Consider the following 23140-nt stretch of genomic DNA (forward strand, 5'->3'; position numbering starts at 1 on the left):
AGTCCTGGACTATAACACACTTTCAATGAAGATTGTCCATTCAACATGCTTTTTAGTGTGGGACTAGTTTTAATCTGTGTCCAGGGAAACTGTCCATAAATGTCTAAAAATCTACACCAATCTCTTTTTGCAGTTATAGGTCTATTTAATGTGTCAGTTAATGCTATGGAGTATGATGTATGCACCAACGGTGTAAACATCACATGCTTCAGCATTTGCATTAACAACACTGGTACAGAAATTGGAATAGCCCAGTGCGAGAGACCGTGGTGACCAATGATCGTTGGGGCTACGGCAGCATCTGTACCCATAGAGGCTACTACACCTGCGATGATCGCTACCAGCCCGGTTCCTGGGGTTACAGGAGAAATGCCCAGCTTAAAGACTACTTCACTATCGAGCAGCTTGTGGCGGTCAGTTTTAAATGGAACTGAAAAAGCACTTTATTTTATGGTAAACAGGAGACTTAAATCATTTAGGTCACGAAGGTTATTGCACTACCAGAACAAACTTTTTGTAGCTGAATATTCCTGTTTGCATATGATTTAGTATGACTCATAAACAGCATAATTTAACTGTAAAGTCCACTCAGTCTAATGTCTTTTGACTTGTTTGGCTTCATTCTTCTCTCCTAGACTAATAATTGTACACAACAGTAGGACATGTATGAAGCTAATAGGAATGTATTTGATATCGGGGAGACTGAAATTTGGTTACTTTTCCAGCCCCACACAATTAAACTACGCAACTAAATTTAACAATGCAGATTCAGCTGCATGCCTGCCTATGGAATATATTATAATATGTCATATAGCTGTAATAAAGGCTTTATGAATGCATACTTGGGGCCTGCGTGATTCAGACGTTGGTGGAGACAGTGTCCTGTGGAGGGAACCTGCTGATGAACATTGGACCTACGTCTGAAGCAGATGGGTCAGTGGCTGGGGGTCAATGGAGAGGCCATCTACAACACCACTGCTTGGAGGGCCCAGAACGACAGCATCCCAGCTAGCGCCTGGTCTATTCATACAAATAATAATGATTTAATAAATAATCATTTTTCCTCACTTGTTTCAGCTGTCCAGAAGGGGTTTGATGTTAGTGGAAGAAGTTTCAATTGTAAGAGGCGGAGTATGAGAACACTTTTTTACCTCGCTCCATAATGGGTGAGCTTTGGAGTTTTTAACAAACCTCAACACCCGATGGTACACAGTGTCCAGCATATGTAATGACTCCACAGGGGCAAACATGTACAAGCTATCGCCATAGTCGATTACAAGCAAGAAGTTAGCGAAACAAGTCTCTTTCTCGCTTCAAAATATAAACATGACTTATTTTGAAAATAAAGAACTAACTTTTTCATCTAACAAGAAACCCAGGTACTTGTAAGTTGATACGATTTCTATTTGCTTGGTGACTATACATGGAACAGCAGAGGGAGCACCCCCCTATCCACATCGACGGGACAGTAGTGGAGAGGGTAGTAAGTTTTAAGTTCCTCGGCATACACATCACGGATAAACTGAATTGGTCCACCCACACAGACAGCGCTGTGAAGAAGGCGCAGCAACGCCTCTTCAACCTCAGGAGGCTGAAGGAATTTGGCTTGTCACCAAAAGCACTCACAAACTTTTACAGATGCACTATGGAGAGCATCCTGTCGGGCTGTATCACCACCTGGTATGGCAACTGCTCCGCCCACAACCGTAAGGCTCTCCAGAGGGTAGTGAGGTCTGCACAATGCATCACCGCGGGCAAACTACCTCCCCTCCAGGACACCTCCACCCCCCTATGTCACAGGAAGGCCATAAAGATCATCAAGGACAACAACCACCCGAGCCACTGCCTGTTCACCCCGCCATCATCCAGAAGGCGAGGTCAGTACAGGTGCATCAAAGCAGGGACCGAGAGACTGAAAAACAGCTTCTATCTCAAGGCCATCAGACTGTTAAACAGCCACCACTAACATTGAGTTGCTGCTGCCAACATACTGACCCAACTCCAGCCACTTTAATAATGGAATTGATGTAAAAACAAATGTATCACTAGCTACTTTAAACTTTGCCACTTATTATAATGTTTACATACCCTACATTACTCATCTCATATGAATATACTGTACTCGATACCATCTACTGCATCTTGCCTATGCCGTTCTGTACCATCACTCATTCATATATCTTTATGTACATATTCTTTATCCCTTTACACTTGTGGGTATAAGGTAGTAGTTGTGGAATTGTTAGGTTAGATTACTCGTTGGTTATTACTGCATTGTCCGAACTAGAAGCACAAGCATTTCGCTACACTCGCATTAACATCTGCTAACCATGTGTATGTGACAAATTGGATTTGATTTGATTTGACTTGGTCAAGAAACATGAGCAATGGACATTAGACCGGTGAAAATCCAAATTACGGAGTCCAAATTTGAGATTTTTGGTTCCAACTGCCGTGTCTTTGTGAGACGCAGAGTAGGTGAACGGATGATCTCCGTATGTGTGGTTCCCACCATGAAGCATGGACGAGAAGGTATGATGGTGTGGGGGTGCTTTGCTGGTGACACTGTCAGTGATTTATTTAGAATCCAAGGCACTCTTAACCAGCATGGCTACCACAGCATTCAGCAGCGATACGCCATCCCATCTGTTTTACACTTAGTGGGGCTATCATTTGTTTTTCAATTTGCTATTTGACCAAGATGGAGTGCTGCATCAGATGACCTGGCCTCCATAACAGCCAACCTCAACCCAATTTAGATGGTTTGGGATGAGTTGGACCGCAGAGTGAAGGAAAAGCTGCATCTGTGGGAACTCCATCAAGACTGTTGGGAAAGCATTCCAGGTGAAGCTGGTTCAGAGAATGCCAAGAGTGTGCATAGCTGCCATCAAGGCAAAGGGTTAATACTTTGAAGAAACTAAAATCTATTTTGATTTGTTTAACACTTTTTTGGTTACTACATGATTCCATATGTGTTATTTCATAGTATTGTAGTATTGTATATTCATAGTATGTCTTCACTATTATTCTACAATGTATAAAATAGTAAAAAATAAAGAAAAACCCTTGAATGAATCGGTGTATCCAAACTTTTGACTGGTACTGTACATAACATTTGTATTTTAGAATTTTACCTTTGCCTATTTGATCTGGTTCTAACATAGGTCTACGGATTTACGCCATGATTGTCAAAAAAACATTACATTTGTGCTTCAGAACCAAAAAGTTGTGAGCCTTGATTGTTGACCAATAACCAGTCATCAGCATTAGCTCACAAAAGATTTGTCTGCAGAAAGCAGTTGTTTAATTTTCTCCGGTTTTGCCTGGCAAAAACAATATGACTACATTGATATTATCCATATGAAAGTGATCCATATACACTCTATATAGTTGAAGTCGGAAGTTTACATACACCTTAGCCAAATACATTTAAACTCAGTTTTTCACAATTGCTGACATTTCATCCTAGTAAAAAGTCCCTGTCTTAGGTCAGTTAGGATCACCACTGTGACTTCTGCCTCCTTGTTCGGGTGGTGCTCGGCGTCGAAGTCACCGGTCTTCTAGCCATCAGTGATCAATTTTTCATTTTCCATTGGTTTTGTCTTGTCTTCCTACACACCTGGTTTCAATCCCATTCATTACCTGTTGTGTATTTAACCCTCTGTTTCCCCTCATGTCTTTGTCAGAGATTGTTTGTTATTCAGTGTTGTGTTTTTTGTTTTGTGGCGTGAAGGGTCCTCATACCCATTTTGTTTATTGTTTACATTTAGGGTTTGGAGTGTTTTGTTTATCGTTATTAAATAACTCCATTACACACAGTTTGATTTTCATGCGCCTGACTTCCCTGCCACCTATACACACGACTCTGACAACCACTTTGTTTTAAGAATGTGAAATGTCAGAATAATAGTAGAGGAGGATTTATTTCAGCTTTTGTTTCTTTCATCACATTCCCAGAGGGTCAGATGTTTACACACACTCTATTATTTGGTAGCATTGCCTTTAAATTGTTTAACGTGGGTCAAACGTTTCAGGTAGCCTTCCACAAGCTTCCCACAATAAGTTGGGTGAATTTTGGCCCATTCCTCCTGACAGAGCTGGTGTAACCGAGTCAGGTTTGCGGGCCTCCTTGCTCGCACACGCTTTTTCAGTTCTGCCCACAAGTTTTCTATAGGATTGAGGTCAGGGCTTTGTGATGGCCACTCCAATACCTTGACTTTGTTGTCCTTTAAGCCATGCTTATTTTTAAGCATAATTTTTTTCTTTAAGCAATGTCTTTTTCTGGCCACTCTTCCATAAAGCCCAGTTCTGTGGTGTGTACGGCTTAAAGTGGTCCTATGGACAGATACTCCAATCTCCGCTGTGGAGCTTTGCAGCTCCTTCAGGGTTATCTTTGGTCTCCTTGTTGCCTCTCTGATTAATGCCCTCCTTGCCTGGTCTGTGAGTTTTGGTTTCCATTTTTTAATAATGGATTTAATGGTGCTCTGTGGGAGGTTCAAGTTTTGGATATTTTTTTTATAACCCAAACCCTGATCTGTACTTCTCCACAACTTTGTCCCTGACCTGTTTGGAGAGCTCCTTCGTCTTCATGGTGACACTTGCTTGGTGGTGCCCCTTGCTTAATGGTGTTGCAGACTCTGGGGCCTATGTACTGAAATCATGTGACACTTAGATTGCACAGAGGTGGAATTTAACTAATTATGTGACTTCTGAAGGTAATTGGTTGCACCAGATTTATTTAGGGGCTTCATAGCAAAGGGGGTGAATACATATGCACGCACCAATTTTCAGTTTACATTTTTTTCAATTTTTTGAAACAAGTAATTTTTTTCACTTCACCAATTTGGACTATTTTGTGTATGTTCATTACATGAAATCCAAATAAAAATCTATTTAAATTACAGGTTGTAATGCAACAAAATAGGAAAAATGCCAAGGGGGATGAATACTTTTGCAAGGCACTGTATGGGGCCACCACTTCTCTGTGAAATCATTCATCGCATGACCAATGGACCATTTCACTGATGTTCAGAGGCATGCAGTGGAAGTATGTTCATTTTTACAGGTATGTTGATTAAGCAATGTTTTATTCATATGTGCGTTGTTCATATGTATGAAACACTATTCAATGTAAGAACAAAGAATTACACACCAAGGAATTCATTCAAGATTTTTAAATGCATTGGCCAAATATTGCTACTCAGTGAGTGTGAAAAAGATAACCTGGCACAGATCTTGCCAACTCCATTGCCCACGCAAATGTTTAACATGACAATGAGTGACAAGGAGTTGGCATGATAGGCTATGAAAAAAGAGACACTAGATGGCACAATTGATCAACATTGCCTCCCAGCAGTCGCTCTCTGAGTTGTACACTAGGAAGGGACAAATCAAATCAAATGGTATGAGCTAAATACAACGGCGTAGACTTTACAGTGAAATGCTTGATTCACAACGATGCAGTTAAAAAGAGTCATAAAAAATAATAACACGAGGAATGAAATACGTAAGAATGAAGCTATTTACAGGGAGTGCCAGTACCAGATCAATGTGCAGGTGGGTATGTGTGTGTTTGTGTTATGTGTGTGTATGCGTATGTAGTGTGTGTGAATGTATGTAGGTTTTGTGTGAGAGTGTCAGTGTAGTGTGTGTGTGAGTGAGTTTACATACAGTATAGTCTGGTGAGTATGCATAGAATCAGTTCAAGATAGAGTCAATGCAGATACTCCGGGTAACCATTTCATTAACTATTTAACAGCCTTATGGCTATTTAGCGGGTTGGGGGCAGAAGCTGCTCTCGGAGCCTGTTGGTCGGAGAGCCGATGCCCCGGTACCGTTTGATGCCCCGGTACCGTTTGATGCCCCGGTACCGTTTGATGCCCCAGTACCGCTTGTCGTACGGTAGCAGAGTGAACACTCTATGGCTTTGGTGGCTGAAGTCTTTGGCAATTTTTCGGGCCTTCCTCTGACACCGCCTGATATAGAGGTCCTGGATGGCAGGGAGCTCGGCTTCAGTGATGTATAAAATAGAAATGATCAAATAAAACTGAAGAGGAGACATCGGTGATGTTGATGGGAATTGGACATATCCATCATGGTGGTTCAATAGAGTTACAGGTGTATTATGTTCGAGTGTTATAACATGTCATTTACAGTTTCTCCTATCTCCCTTTCTTTTTTGATTATTATTATGTGGTACAATCAATAGGCAGAATAAACAGCATTGGACAAATGACAAATGCATTGCCAGAGCATGTGCATATCACATGATAATTTATGTACATGCACAGACCTACTACCAAGTAAAAATGTATGCTGTGCTTATTGATTCACCATTACAAGTAAAACCAAAAACAATATAAAAATAAACCCAAAATAAAACACACCCCATCTCACCCCTCCCACCCGAGTGACCCGTTTAACTTAGCTCTTCATAGCAATTGTAACGATCTGGGTGTCGTGGGTGTGAAGTCAGGCGCAGGAAACAGAGAGTTCAAGGTAGTGCTCTTTAATGCACACATGGCGAACATAGGCCACCCCACGAAACACTGGGCGCTAAAAAACAAATGCCCCAAACACGGGGACTAAAACAGTCCAGCAAAAACCCACGAACAGGAACAAACACATTCGACTCCAACATACACAAATGTTACACAAACAATCCCGCACAAAGAAACAGACGGGCCGGGCCGGCTGACTAATAAAGTCCAACTAATCACCACAATGCATAACAGGTGTACACTGAAATCCTGTACATAGTAGGGCCCATCAACTTCAGTATCCAAGCTCTCTCGCAATATTTTTATTTATTTAAACCGTGTTCATTTGCATGTAAAATAAGGTTTATGAATATTAAACAGCCCCAATGTGTTGGATTGAAGAGAAGCCATTGGAGGAGTTTTGGCTAAAGCCTACTGAATGGTGCACAGGATGCAGTGAGAGAGATAGAAGAGCCAGATAACAGAAAGTGTGTCTGTGTCCCAAATGGCACCCTATTCCCGAGATCAGCGATGGGCAATTGGACCTTTTGTAGGCCAGCAGATCAATTCCCCAAAACAAAAATATTTTTTTATCTTGTTATATCAGTCACTAGCTAGGTGTCCATCCAAATGGTGACAGATTTTCAGTGGTGGAGAAAGTAGTCAATTCTCATACTTGAGTGAAAGTAGAGATACCTTAATAGAAAATGACTCAAGTAAAAGTGAAAGTCACCCAGTAAAATACTACTTGAGTAAAAGTCTAAATAAATATATACTTCAATGTCAAAAGTAAATGTGGTTGCTAAAATATACTTAAATATCAAAAGTAAAGGTCATAGTACGAATAATTAAAAAATCCTTATATTAAGCAAACCAGACGGCACAATTGTATTGTTTTATTTATTTACGGATAGCCAGCGTCACACTCCGACACACATCATTTAAAAACAAAGCATTTGTGTTTAGTGAGTCTGCCAGATCAGAGGCAGTAGGGATGACCAGGGATGTTCTCTTCATAAGTGTGCGAATTGGACCATTGTCTGTCCTGCTAAGCATTCGAATGTAACGAGTAACTTTGGGTGTCAGGGAAAATGTATGGAGTAAAAAGTACATAATTATCTTTAGGAATCTAGTGAAGTAAAAGTAAAAGTTGTAAAAAATATAAATAGTAAAGTACAGATGCCCCAAAACACGACTTAAGTAGTACTTTAAAATATTTTTACTTAAGTACTTTACACCACTGCAGATTTTCATGCAAATATTCTAAGATCTGCATAAAGAAAGTATGCTCATATACCCACCGTTGGTGGGCATCCACCAAACTGATTTGTTGTGGATAAAAATCAGTGCGTGATGACATAGTGCACACAAAATGTATTTTTTTGCTTAAGTTTTCATGTACTGAATAAAAATCTTAATATCAATGTGTAACCATCACTTTTTCAACTCTACAGTCACAAAAACTGTTGCGTGCATAACAAATGTGCCTTCTCTGGTCTTGGCCCATGCACTCTGTAGCCAACAGCTTGCAGATACAGTGCAGGGAGGCTGTGCAGGTAGGCTAGTCTACATGACGAGATTATGATGGATAAGAGCGACAATATTTTGATTTGTCAAACGGCAGTCAAGCATTGATCATCATGTCACCAGAATTAGACCCTCGATATTTATTGGAAAGGAGCATCAACCTCATCACTGTGAATTTTCACCACCCTGTAATTGATTTAATCTGTAGCCTAATAAACTGCATGGTATTCGGAGTTGTAGTGGAAGGACTACAAGTTCACTTCAATATGATTGTTAATATATCAATATTTGCTCATAAAGGCGTTTCCACTGACATCTCACATAATTAATTATACCGACACTAAAAGATCAAACCATATCGAACAAATATAATATTGCAAAATCTTCTCTCTGCCCCATGGCAAAATGTGTAGATGTCACGATTTCCGCCGAAGTTGGCTCCCCTGCCTGATCGGGCGGTGCTCGGAGGTCGTCGTCACCGGCCTACTAGCCGCCACCGATCCCTTTTTCGTTGTCTGTTTGTTTTGTCTTATTAGTTGCACCTGTGTCTATTTGTGTGCTTGATGGGCTTCCTTATTTAAAGTACGTTTACCCGCCCTTGTTTCGTGCGGGATTATTCTTGTGTTACGTGTGTGCGTTATTTAGGTGTGTTCGTGTTCTAGACCTGGTACCCTGTGTTTTGGGTGGTCCGTTTATTTCCGCGCCCTGTGTTGTGGGCCTTGCTTTTGTGCCATATTAAAGTGCACTTTTCCCTGTGGAACTCACTGCTCTCTTCGCCTGATTCTTCCTCACACACCTAGTCCCGCATGACAGTAGAATTGCAACAAACTTGCTTTAAAACAGCAACATTTGCTCTTATGCCCAATTGCAGTAAATTAACTTTAAACGTAAAAAAGGATCTCTGCTGTCAACAAATATTTTCTCTCCCCCCAACAAAGTTTTGCTTACGGCACCCAAAAGGCTAGGGCTGGCTCTGACTGCATGTGTTGGTACGGAGGTGGGTACTCAGACCCGCAAGCCACTGCGGCCCCTCATGATGAGATCCGATTTTTGTGGCCCCCACCCCCATCAAAGTTGCCCATCCCTGCCCTATATAGTGCACTATTTTAAACCAGAACCCTATCTGCCCTGGTCAATAGAAGTGGGCTATGCAGGGAATAGGGTGCCATTTGGGACTTAGACCGTGTATCTGGTGCCAGCCGCGCTAGAACTGTCTTTGGCGCCAATACAATAAACAACATAAAGTAGTATCTGGTGCTAGCTCTTCAACAGCATGCTGTGCCAATTCAATAAACAGTTTAGCTCGTCAGAATTTTTCATAGCACTGTGCGTAGCAGTATGTCAATAGAAAGGAGAGAGTGAATGAAAATAGGAGAATTTAAAACGTGTTAGGATGGGTTGAATAAAGGGACTTTCATTCACAATGTCACGTTTATGAGCATGTCATCAAGAATAGATGAGTTATTAATGAGATATTATGTGTTGATCCAGAATGTAAAAGTATTTGGGGCAACATCTTATCTTGACTCCTGAATCTAGGTCTCCTGGCTGTATTGTATCTAGGACGTAATCCATATTTAGAAGTTGTGTTACTTCTCCTCAGTCACTTTCCGCAGGCACACTTACTCAACTAACGACACCAAACCTGATCATGGTGAATACATACACACAGTATCAATCATACAGTAGGCTAATCATGGTGCCGTTAGATTCACAGTTTTCAAGATGAAGTTACTCTGAACATATAAGGTCGGTTTCCTGGACACAGATTAAGTATAGTCTGGAGTAAAAAGCATGCTCAATGGTGAATCTTCATTGAAAGTGTTTTTTTGTCGAGGGGTATATTTGTCCGGAAAACAGGCCGATATGTGACAGGCAGAAACCTGAATGTGGCCGAGTGCTATAGAGTGTAGGCAGTGATTAGCACAGCAACCAGGAGACCATAGGGAACAGATCCCTAGATGCACTGCGAGAGGTCTGAGGACACTGCAAAGTAAAGCTACAAGACAGCAAAGAGCAGATGGGATGTAAAGAGAACCTGTCTCTAATATACGGCATGTCAGAAAATACAGCATAAGGGTCAAGGTTTCACTTCCCCCAAAATTTGAAATATATTAATAAGCAACAACAAAATGCAATGTGTGGCCCAAAAATCTTTTCAAATTCGGGAATTGATTGCGTGACAGGGACAACAACTGTAAAGCTGCATACCCTTAAAGAGAGGAGAATATACATTGTATTCGGAAAGTTTTTAGACCCCTTAACATTTTCCACATTTTGTTACGTTACAGCCTTATTCTAAAATTGATTAAATTGTTTATTCCCCATATCACTCTACACACGAATACCCCATAATGACAAGGGCAAAACCAGGTTTTTAGACATTTTTGCACATTTGAAAATAAAATAAAACTGAAATATTTAATTTACATAAGTATTCAGACCTTTTACTCAGTACTTTGTTGAAGCACCTTTGGCAGTGATTACAGCCTCAATTCTTTTTGGGTATGATGCTACAAGCTTGGCATACCTGCATCTGGGAGTTTCTCCCATTCTTCTCTGCAGATCCTCTCAAGCTATGTCAGTGTAACGGCAGATTTCCTCCAGATTTTAATAAGAAAAGCACTGAACACTATCAAATACAAAAACAATAAACGAATATGTGAAATAACCAAACCGAAACAGTACCGTGTGGCGACAAACACACACACGGAAACAAACACACACAAACCAACAGTGAAACCCAGGCTACCTAAATATGGTTCTCAATCAGGGCCAATGATAAACAGCTGCCTCTGATTGAGAACCATATCAGGCCAAACACAGAAATAGAAAAAACATAGAAACACAAACATAGACTGCCCACCCCAACTCATGCCCTGACCATACTAAATAAAGACAAAACAAAGGAAATAAAGGTCAGAACGTGATAGTACCCCCCCAAAGGTGCGGACCTGGCCGCAAAACCTGAACCTATAGGGGAGGGTCTGGGTGGGCGTCTGTCCTCGGTGGCTGTTCTGGCGCGGGACGTGGACCCCACTTCACCATAGTTCTAGTGTGCCTCTTCGCCCGCCTCCGTGGCCTCTTTAAAGCGGCGACCCTCGCCACCGACCTTGGACTGGGGACCCTAGACATGGATCCCGAATGGACAGGGAATTCCGGCAGCGCTGGACAGGCGGGAGACTATGGCAGCGCTGGAGTGGTGGGAGACTCCGGCAGCTCCGGAGTGAAGGGCGATTCTGGCATCGCCTGGCTGACTGACGGCTCTGGCAGATCCTGGCTGACTGACGGCTCTGGCAGCTCCTGGCTGACTGGCGGCTCTAGCAGCTCCTGGCTGACTGGCGGCTCTGGCAGCTCCTGGCTGACTGGCGGCTCTGGCAGCTCCTGGCTGACTGGCGGCTCTGGCAGCTCCTGGCTGACTGGCGGCTCTGGCAGCTCCTGGCTGACTGACGGCTCTGGCAGCTCCTGGCTGACTGATGGCTCAGGACAGACGGGAGACTCTAGGAGCGCAGGACAGACGGGAGACTCTAGGAGCGCAGGACAGACGGGAGACTCTAGCAGATCTGGACAGACGGGAGACTCTAGCAGCTCTGGACAGACGGGAGACTCTGGCAGCGCTGGAGAGGAGGAAGGCTCTGGCAGCGCTGGACAGGCGGGAACACCTGTAGGCAGAAGGCGGAAAGACAGCCTGGTGCGGGGGGCTGCCACCGGAGGGCTGGTGCGTGGAGGTGGCACTGGATAGACCGGACCGTGCAGGCACACTGGAGCTCTTGAGCACCGAGCCTGCCCAACCTTACCTGGTTGAATGCTCCCCGTAGCCAGGCCAGTGCGGCGAGGTGGAATAGCCCGCACTGGGCTGTGCTGGCGAACCGGGGACACCATGTGTAAGGCTGGTGCCATGTACGCCGGCCCGAGGACACGCACTGGAGACCAGATGCGTAGAGCCGTCTTCATGGCACCTGGCTCGATGCCCACTCTAGCCCGGCCGATATGAGGAGCTGGAATGTACCGCACCGGGCTATGCGCCCACAACAGGGACAACGTGCGCTCCGAAGCATAACACTGTGCCTGCCCGGTCCCTCTTGCTCTCCGGTAAGCACGGGAAGTTGACGCATGTCTCCTACCTGGCTTCGCCACACTCCCCATGTGCCCCCGCCAATACATTTTTGGGGCTAACTCTCGGGCTTCCAACCGCGCCGCCGTGCTGCCTCCTCATACCAGCGCCTCTCCGCCTTCGCTGCCTCCAGCTCTGCTTTGGGGCGGCGATATTCCCCTGGCTGTGCCCAGCGTCCTCTCCCGTCTAGAATCTCCTCCCAAGTCCATGAGTCCTGTGTCTTCGGCCGCTGTTGCTGTTGCCCATTACCACGCCGCTTGGTCCTCTGTTGGTGGGTGTTTCTGTAACGGCAGATTTCCTCCTCTTCGTCTGAAGAGGAGTAAGGATCGGACCAAGATGCGGCGTGGTAAGTGTTCATGACGATTTTAATAAGAAAAGCACTGAACACTATCAAATACAAAAACAATAAACGAATATGTGAAATAACCAAACACACACACGGAAACAAACACCCACAAACCAACAGTGAAACCCAGGTTACCTAAATATGGTTCTCAATCAGGGCCAACGATAAACAGCTGCCTCTGATTGAGAACCATATCAGGCCAAACACAGAAATTGAAAAAACATAGAAACACAAACATAGACTGCCCACCCCAACTCACGCCCTGACCATACTAAATAAAGACAAAACAAAGGAAATAAAGGTCAGAACGTAACAGTCAGGTTGGATGGGGAGCGTCACTGCACAGCTATTTTCAGGTCTCTTCAGAGATGTTTGGTCAGGTTCAAGTCCGGGTTCTGGCTGGGCCACTCAACAACATTCAGAGATTTGTCCCGAAACCACTCCTGCGTTGTCCTGTTGGAAGGTGAACCTTCACCCCAGTCTGAGGTCCTGAGCACTCTGGGGCAGATTTTCATCAATTATTTCTCTATACTTTGCTCTGTTAATCTTTCCCTCGATCCTGAATAGTCTCCATGTCCCTGCCGCTGACAAACATCCCCACGACATGATGCTGCCACCACCTTGCTTCACCGTAGGGATGGTGCCAGGTTTCCTCCAGATGTGATGCTTGGCATTCAGGCCAGGGAATCTTGTTTCTCATGGTCTGAGAGTCCTTTAGGTGCCTTTTGGCAACAACTGTAAAGCAGCATACCTTTAAAGAGAGGAGTGTATAAAACATTAGGAACACCTGCTCTTTCCATAACATAGACTGACCAGGTGAAAGCTATGATCCTTTATTGATTTAACAGAATGTGCTGTTAATTCATGTATCCATTTTTGTAATTTTAAATGAATGATTTACACTGAGTATACAAAACAGTAAGGACACCTACTCTTTCCATGACATAGACTGACCAGGTGAATCAAGGTGAAAGCTATTATCCCTTATTGATGTCACTTGTTAAATCCACTTCAATCACTGTAGATGAAGGGGAGGAGACAGGTTACAGAATCATTTTTAATCCTCGGGACAATTGAGACATGAATTGTGTTCGCATTATGGGGCGGCAGGTAAACTAGTGGTTAGAGTGTTGGGCCAGTAACCGTTGCTATATCGAATCCCTGATCTGACAAGGTAAAAATCTGTTGTTCTGCCCCTGAACAAGGCAGTTAACCCATTGTTCCTAGGGCGTCATTGTAAATAAAAATTTGATCTTAACTGACTTGCCTAGTTAAATAAAGTTTAAATAAAAAAGTATGCCATTCAGAGGGTGAATGGGCAAGACAAAACATTTAAGTGCCTTTCAACGAGGTATGGTAGTAGGTGCCATGTGCAACGGTTTGAGTGTGTCAAGAACTGCAACGCTGCTGGGTTTCCCATTTGTATCAAGAATAGTCTGCCACCCAAAGGACATCCAGCGAACTTGACACAACTGTGGGAAGCATTGGAGTCAACATGGGTTGAATCCCTCTGGAACTCTTTCTACACTTTGTAGAGTCCATGCCTCAACGAATTGGTGCTATTCTGAGGGGAATATGTTAGGAAGGTGTTCTTAATGTTCCAAGGACTGTGGCCTCTCCTTCTCCGTGGCCGACGTGAGTAAAACATTTAAACGGGTTAACGCTCCCAAGGCTGCCGGCCCAGACGGCATCTCTAGCCGCATCCTCAGAGCATGCGCAGACCAGCAGGCTGGTGTGTTTACAGGCATATTCAATCTCTCCCTATCATTTGTTCCTGTACCCAAGAAGGCAAAGGGAACTGAATTTAATGACTATCGCCCCATAGCACTCACCTCTGGCATCATGAAATGCTTTGAGAGACTTGTCAAGGATCATATCGCCTCTACCTTACCTGCCACCTTAGATCCACTTCAAATTGTTTACCACCCAACAGGGCCACAGACGATGCAATCGCCATCACTCTGCACACTGCCCTATCCCACAAGAGGAATAGCTATGTAAGAATGCTGTTTATTGACTATATCTCAGCATTCAACACCATAGTACCCTCCAAGCTCATCATTAAGCTCGAAGCCCTGGGTCTTAACCCCGCTCTGTGCAACTGGGCCCTGGACTTTCTGACGGGCTGCCCCCAGGTGGGGAAGGTAGGAAACATCACCTCCACTCCACTGATCCTCAACACTGAGGCCCCACAAGGGTGCGTGCTCAGCCCCCTCCTGTACTCCCTGTTCAACAATGACTGTGTGGCCAAGCACGCCTCCAACTCAATCATTAAGTTTGCAGAAGACACAACAGTAGCAGGCTTGATTACCAACGATGACAAGACAGCCTACAGGGAGGAGGTGAGGGCTCTGGAAGCTACTTCCCACTCAACGTCAACAAAACAAAGGAGATGGGCTTCAGGAAACAGCAGAGGGTGCACCCCCCAATCTACATTGACAGGACCACAGTGGAGAAGGTGGAAAGCTTCAAGTTCCTTGGCGTACACATCACTAACAAACTGAAATGGACCACCCACATAGACTGTGTGGTGAAGAAGGCACAACAGAGCCTCTTCAACCTCAGGAGGCTAAAGAAATTTGGCTTGTCACCTAAAACCCTCAAACTTTTACAGATACATAATTGAAAGCATCCTGTCGGGCTGTATCACCACCTGGTACGGAAACTGCACCGCCTGCAACCGCAATGCTCTCCAGATGGTGGTGCGGTCCGCCCAACACATATGTCAAAGCCTACCTTCAAACTCAGTGCCTCTTTGCTTGACATCATAGGAAAATCTAAATAAATCACCCAAGACCTCAGAAAAAAATTGTAGACCTCCACAAGTCTGGTTCATCGTTGGGAGCAATTTCCATACGCCTGAAGGCACCACATTCATCTGTACAAACAATAGTACGCAAGTATAAACACCATGGGACCACGCAGCCGTCATACCGCTCAGGAAGGAGACGCGTTCTGTCTCCTAGAGATGAACGTACTTTGGTGCGAAAAGTGCAAATCAATCCCAGAACAACAGCAAAGGACCATGTGAAGATTCTGGAAGAAACAAGTACAAAACTATCTATATCCACAGTAAAACCAGTCCTAAATCGACATAACCTGAAAGGCCGCTCAACAAAGATGAAGCCACTGCAACTGCAAATGGGGACAAAGATCGTACTTTTTGGAGAAATGTTCTCTGGTCTGATGAAACAAAAATAGTATTGTTTGGTCATAATGACCATCGTTATGTTTGGAGGAAAAAGGAGGAGGCTTGCAAGCCGAAGAACCCCATCCCAACCGTGAAGCACGGGGGTGGCAGCATCATGTTGTGGGGGTGCTTTGCTGCAGGAGGGACTGGTGCACTTCACAAAATAGATGGCATCCATGAGGATGGAAAATTATGTGGCTATATTGAAGCAACAACAAAGTCAAGGTATTGGAGTGGCCATCACAAAGCCATTCTATTCTTAATTACATTCCTTAATTTAGATCGGTGTGTATTGTTGTGAAATTGTTAGATATTACTTTTTTTTTCACTGTTGGAGCTAGAAACACAAGCATTTCGTTACACCTGCAATAACATCTGCTAAACATGTGTACGTGACCAAAACAATTTGATTTGATTACAAAAACAGTGGTGGGGTGTCCGCTTTGTTGTGGTTTGAATTGCAGATTGCTCCTTTAAACACACCTTCTCCGTCTAGAGACCGTGACTGAGATGGGTCCTCTACACTGAATATAGCACACTCCAATATAGAACGCATCTCCGGAGGGTGTAGCACTAGCCTTGTGTTGCATTCTCAGATATTTCTTCAAGAAAGCATGCCAGAAAATGGGTCATGTTGACAATAACCTTGTCTTAGAGATCTCCTCTATCTGGTAGGAAAGAATGATATCCAAGAGTTTCATGAGGATAAAATAGAATTCAAATGTGTTGTCACTCAGTCTTATGACCATTTAAAGGGAGTGTCACAGCCACGGAATCACAGTCTGTGTGTTCCCGCTGGTCGGTTTATTGGCCTGCTGATTGGATCAGTGGATTACATTTAACATTACATTTAAGTCATTTAGCAGACGCTCTTATCCAGAGCGACTTACAAATTGGTGCGTTCACCTTAAGACATCCAGTGGAACAGCCACTTTATTTATTACCAGAAGATATGGGCTCAATCATCTCCATAGAGATGTTTCTTACAAACCCCACCCATACAACCCATGTAGCCTACTGCCCCACACCCATGTACTGATGATGGAATGTGCTGAAATCATATGTGAGGGTGTGAAATTAGAATGATATAAACGGACATGCCTGACACCTAATCCAGTGGGCAATGCTGGTTGAAATGACATATTTATGAGTTTACCCAGCTTTAAGCCTCCCTGTTAAAGTCCCTCTATCCCTCTGCCCCCTAAGTCCATTGTCTCTCCATGGTGGTACTAGCTGAGTCCATCGTCTCTCCATGGTGGTACTAGCTGAGTCCATCGTCTCTCCATGGTGGTACTAGCTGAGTCCATCGTCTCTCCATGGTGGTACTAGCTGACTCCATCGTCTCTCCATGGTGGTACTAGCTGAGTCCATCGTCTCTCCATGGTGGTACTAGCTGAGTCCATCGTCTCTCCATGGTGGTACTAGCTGAGTCCATCGTCTCTCCATGGTGGTACTAGCTGAGTCCATCGTCTCTCCATGGTGGTACTAGCTGACTCCATCGTCTCTCCATGGTGGTACTAGCTGAGTCCATCGTCTCTCCATGGTGGTACTAGCAGCATTTAAATGTTGCCTTGGACTGGCTCATGTTGATCCTGTCATTTTCGTTGTCTTTGCTGGACAGCCATCTGTCAATCCGCAGCATGTTCTCCATTAGGAAGGCTCCTGCCTCGTCAACATTGAGATTGTCCTAAAAGTCAGACATAGGGGAACATGGGACAAGGAACACTTACATTTTTTTTTAAAGAATGGTGAAATGCAACCTATTTTGGTCAGAGTCAGTATCAGGCTTGTTGTAGTTTTTCATTAAATTACAACAAAGTCATTCCACCTCAAAAAACACAAGAAAAAGGATTTCGACACCCACCTTCTAATTTGATCTTTGAGAAATTAAGATAATTGATTGCACCTAAACTGGCCATTTTAAATATAGGATTCATATAATCTTCAAAAATATAGTACCTAACATCAGATTTGGACCATCATTCTTACTAACAATGAGTAAGACGTGAGGAATCCAATGAAATGATCAAAAGCCACCCACAGACCTCCCACACCCCACGCCAATCTGCTTGGAGTATTGCTTCTTCATCCTTTGCAATGTATTGCCAGTGAATCTGGTGATGTTTTTTCCCCCTGTTCTGAGAAATTTGCCATTGAAGTCACTTGCATTATAGTGTGAAAGTGTGCTAGTGTGAACGTTTGGCCGACTAGATGCCACTGTTCCTGCTACTGCCACCAAACACTTTCATCCATGTTGCTGGTCTCTTGTGTTTATTAAATGGACCATAACATTTTCTTTGCAACTTTGTGTAGAAAGCCATTAGCGTTTGCACATGATGAAAATAGATTGTATGGTCAACCTCACAAGGAAACAGACCCTCTGTGTGTGGTTAACTCCCTTCAAAAAAGGGCCAAATTAGTTACTGTTAGACCATTTCTGGTGAACAAGCAAAAAATGAGGCTACAGCAGTTCTATTGGTTTCAATGTTATGGTCTCTAATGGTCTTCAATGGTAAAAGTCTCAAACACACACTGTATAGTGTTTTGCTATGGTAATGGTATTGGGTTGGGTTTAATGGTAAATAATCACACTACAATATCATTTTATTGAAAAACATACAGCATGACTGCCATGGGGCGGCAGGTAGCCTAGCGGTTAAGAGTGTTGGGCCAGTAACCGAAATGGTGCTGGTTCAAGACTGAGAGCCAGCAAGGTGGAAAAATCTGCTGTTCTTCCCTTGAGCATGGCAGTTAAACAACAAATGCTCTCTGAGCGCCGATGACACACCTCTTTGATTCAGAGGGATTGGGTTAAATGCGGAAGACATATCTTGGTTGAATGCATTCAGTTGTGCAACTGACTAGGTATCCCTTTCCCAATGGTTCCATCATTTTATTATTGTCACAACATTTTAGTCACAAGCCCATTTCTCCATAAAAGTTTGGGCTGGTAGGAAAAGTCTTCATATGAGAATTGCAACATACGCATAGCCCTCAGAGAGCTGCCATTTGTTGGACTATTCAAGGAGAGTTGGTTTGAAGCATTAGGTTGCTAATAGAAGGACAAGCTGATTTGCTTTCATGGAGGACTGGCTTGAGCACACAATTGACCACACAATTTATTTATTGGGTTTTCTATCCAAAGTTGCAAAGAAAATGTTGTGATTCATTAAATAAAACAGCAAAATTGATAAAAGGGTGTGGCGGCAGCAGCAACAACAGTGGCATCTAGTGGGCAAAACCTGGTACTTTCACATTCATTTATAGTAAATAATGCAAGCGACTTCAATGGCCAATTTCTTTAAACAGATGGAAAAATCCATCACCAGATTCACAGGGAATAGATAACAAATGGTGAAGAAGCATTACTCCAAGCCGCAGCTCCATAGTACTTGTCAAACATAGAGAACTGATACTGTATACTAGTTGTTGGGGTGGGATGTTTGATCTGATTGGCGTGGGGTGTGGGGGGTTCCGTGGGTGGCTTTTTACCATTTTAGTTGATTACTCAAGTATTACTCAATGATAGAAAGAAGTATAGTCCAAATCGGATGTTAGGTTAGTTACTATATTTGTTAAATATTACGTGAATCCTATAAATTAAAAGGCCCGATTTTTGGTTCAAATTCAATTTCAACAAAATAATGTTTCAGGAATGCAAATCTTATCTGTTTTTGTAACTACAGAAACTATTTCACAACCATCTGAGATGGTGGGTGTCATTGCTTGCTGAAATGACCCAACATCCATTAGTCCCCAAACTCTTTTGAGGGTGAACAGAGCTTTCACTAACAGATGAGATGTTGTTGCGTTGACAGCCAATACACTACATAATGTTTGCCTTGTACAATGCACAGCTCCTTTAAACCACAGTAAAGCACTGTAACTAATGTGACTCATGTTTAACACACCTTACATCTTTATGAGTACATTGTTACTGTGTTAAAGTCCAAAAATGTACATCACATGACTTCATTCTTTCTGACTTCCTCACCTTTGCTGACGTCTCAAACCAACCCAGGAAGCCTTTCTCTTTACAGTAGTTGTCCATGAGGGCAGACAGCTACTTGTTTCCCTCTGTCTGGTCACACTTGTTGGCTAACAGGACAGCAGGGACAGGGCTTCCACTGACCAGTCTCACTTTGCTATCTAGTTCATGCTTCCACTGTGAGGCAGCCTCTAATGTCTCCATCTTGGTCGTGTCAAAGACCACAAACGCCCCCATGGCCTCCTTGTAGTATACTCTGGACATGTTCCTAATCCTCTCCTGACCTTCAGGAAATAGAGAAAAACATAGTGTGTCCCTATGGGTCTTGGCCAAAAGTAGTGCACTATAAAGGGAATAGGGCGCCTGTTGGCACACAATCATACAGTTGTCATCTGCTTTGCATTCTTAATCCTCCTTAACTTTGATTGGAAAGCTGTTCACTTACATAAATGTTAATCTGGGGCTATGGAAAATGTACAACTTGGAAAGCAAAATGTTGTCTACAATCCATGGAGATAACCTAGTAAGGAAAGAGCTGTAACCCCGAATCAAATAACAAAAGCAGAGAAACACAGAACTGTGACTGTCATCATATTGTCAACCCCACAACCCTATAGATCACCCACAACCCCATAGATCATCAAGATCTCATTTCAGTCCACTTTTTTTCATGCCCAATTCTACACTTCTCTATATAGGAATATCGAAATGGTTATTGTTAATAGAGTAAACTTTTCTTTAGTTTTGAGTTAGTTGGATAATCTTATTTCTATTTCTAGGCTGTACATTTTTGAGTGAGAAAAACATGATTCTGCTAGCTGAAAACCTTATTTCACGTGTGTGTGTGTGTGTGCTCAACATATTTGGCTTACCTGCAATGTCCCAAAGCTGAAGTCTCACCACTGTTTTATTGTCCCATTCGATCGTTTTCAACGCAGTCAACTCCAATCGATGCCTTGTACTCCTCCTTGAACCGCATGTTAAAGTACCGCGTTATAAAGCTCGTTTTTCCAACACCCCTCTCTCCAATCACCAAAACTTTAATCAAACACTCGGTGCATACCGATACTGAACCCCCCGCCATGTTCAAATATCAACAGCAACATCAGTTTTGTTGTAGGCTAGCGATATAGACCAGAGAGTGGTAGCCTACACTTTCATTTTGGTATAGACAGCTACCACGAATGAATGACTCAGTACATGTGCAAAAACATTTGTTTATTTATTCTAACAAAACACATATCTTCAATAATGTGAACGAAAATGACTGTTTGCACGACTGTGTTTGATACATGTTGTAAAACAGAAAACATTATTTGACTCTATGAAGGCATATCTATCAAATAGCCTATTCATGTTACTAGCCATTGTTTATTACATTATATATAGTGAGATCATAACAATTGGTAAAAGTAAGAATTATACTGTACAAACCCAACAGTCACTATAAGCAACACACTTATAAATAGTAAAATAAGCGTAGTATTTCCTTTTAGTAAAATTAATCTAAATCGTTACCAAAATAGGATGCATACTACTACATACTGTACATTCACAAAAGTAACAAATTACATTTTTGGCAGTCGTATTATAATAGACACTGTTGCAAGTATGGATTTAGAGGAGTGTTTATAAAATATACAGACTTGCAATAGAAATTAGAGACATTTTAAACATGTTTTTCTGTAAATGGAAGCACTTGAATCCTTCTGGTTTTTGCTTGCTACATTCTTACAGTAGTTAGTTATTGTGTATTCCTCGGCATACACATCACAGACAAACTGAATTGGTCCACTCACACTGACAGCGTCGTGAAGAAGGCGCAGCAGCGCCTCTTCAACCTCAGGAGGCTGAAGAAATTCGGCTTGTCACCAAAAGCACTCACAAACTTCTACAGATGCACAATCGAGAGCATCCTGGCGGGCTGTATCACCGCCTGGTACGGCAACTGCTCCGCCCTCAACCGTAAGGCTCTCCAGAGGGTAGTGAGGTCTGCACAACGCATCACCGGGGGCAAACTACCTGCCCTCCAGGACACCTACACCACCCGATGTTACAGGAAGGCCATAAAGATCATCAAGGACATCAACCACCCGAACCACTGCCTGTTCACCCCGCTATCATCCAGAAGGCGAGGTCAGTACAGGTGCATCAAAGCTGGGACCGAGAGACTGAAAAACAGCTTCTATCTCAAGGCCATCAGACTGTTAAACAGCAATCACTAACATTGAGTGGCTGCTGCCAACACACTGTCATTGACACTGACCCAACTCCAGCCACTTTAATAATGGGAATTGATGGGAAATGATGTAAATATATCACTAGCCACTTTAAACAATGCTACCTTATATAATGTTACTTACCCTACACTATTCATCTCATATGCATATGTATATACTGTACTCTAGATCATCGACTGCATTCTTATGTCACTAGCCACTTTAACTATGCCACTTTGTTTACTTTGTCTACATACTCATCTCATATGTATATACTGTACTCGATACCATCTACTGTATGCTGCTCTGTACCATCACTCATTCATATATCCTTATGTACATATTCCTTATCCCCTTACACTGTGTATAAGACAGTAGTTTTGGAATTGTTAGTTAGATTACTTGTTGGTTATCACTGCATTGTCGGAACTAGAAGCACAAGCATTTCGCTACACTCGCATTAACATCTGCTAACCATGTGTATGTGACAAATAAAATTTGATTTGATATCTGTATAATATATTCATTCTGAAGTTATCTGATGAAGAAAGTGACTGTGACAATCTCTGTGCTTTTTTTTCTGAACAACACATACTTATTTTGAGCAAAACAACAAAACACATTCATCTAGAATATTTGACATTGTAAGGTTATAACTGTATTAGAAAACATGGGCCTACACAGTGCATACATTATTTATAGACATGTTTGTGAACTACAGGTTGGATAGTCTATTATGATAAACAATCTACTTTCAAGTGGTGGAAGTTTGCCTTAATGAAAACAAGCAACAAACACAACCATTATTGTAATACCTGATGATGGTCAAATTTACACTTGCATTGTACCCTTAAAATAACTGCTACTTACATGACTTCAATAAGCTACACGAAGAAGACTATAATAGCTTCAATAAGCTACACGAAGAAGACTATAATAGCTTCAATAAGCTACATGAAGAAGACTATAATAGCTTCAATAAGCTACATGAAGAAGACTATAATAGCTTCAATAAGCTACATGAAGAAGACTATAATAGCTTCAATAAGCTACATGAAGAAGACTATAATAGCTTCAATAAGCTACATGAAGAAGACTATAATAGCTTCAATAAGCTACATGAAGAAGACTATAATAGCTTCAATAAGCTACATGAAGAAGACTATAATAGCTTCAATAAGCTACATGAAGAAGACAATAATAGCTTCAATAAGCTACATGAAGAAGACTATAATAGCTTCAATAAGCTACATGAAGAAGACTATAATAGCTTCAAT

At 42.7% G+C, this 23140-nt stretch overlaps 1 protein-coding gene across 1 annotated transcript; it reads right to left on the reverse strand.

Moving 5' to 3' along the window:
• Positions 1-17205: 17205 nt before the first annotated feature.
• Positions 17206-20803, reverse strand: rab32b (RAB32b, member RAS oncogene family). The gene is given in 4 exon segments (XM_065004101.1): positions 17206-17343; positions 19651-19928; positions 20517-20581; positions 20583-20803. Coding segments are annotated over 4 exon segments (627 nt in total). The 5' UTR covers positions 20729-20803.
• Between the last annotated feature and the right edge of the window lie 2337 nt (positions 20804-23140).

Source organism: Oncorhynchus nerka, linkage group LG18 (assembly GCF_034236695.1).
Source record: "Oncorhynchus nerka isolate Pitt River linkage group LG18, Oner_Uvic_2.0, whole genome shotgun sequence".
In the NCBI taxonomy this organism is placed as follows: domain Eukaryota; kingdom Metazoa; phylum Chordata; class Actinopteri; order Salmoniformes; family Salmonidae; genus Oncorhynchus; species Oncorhynchus nerka.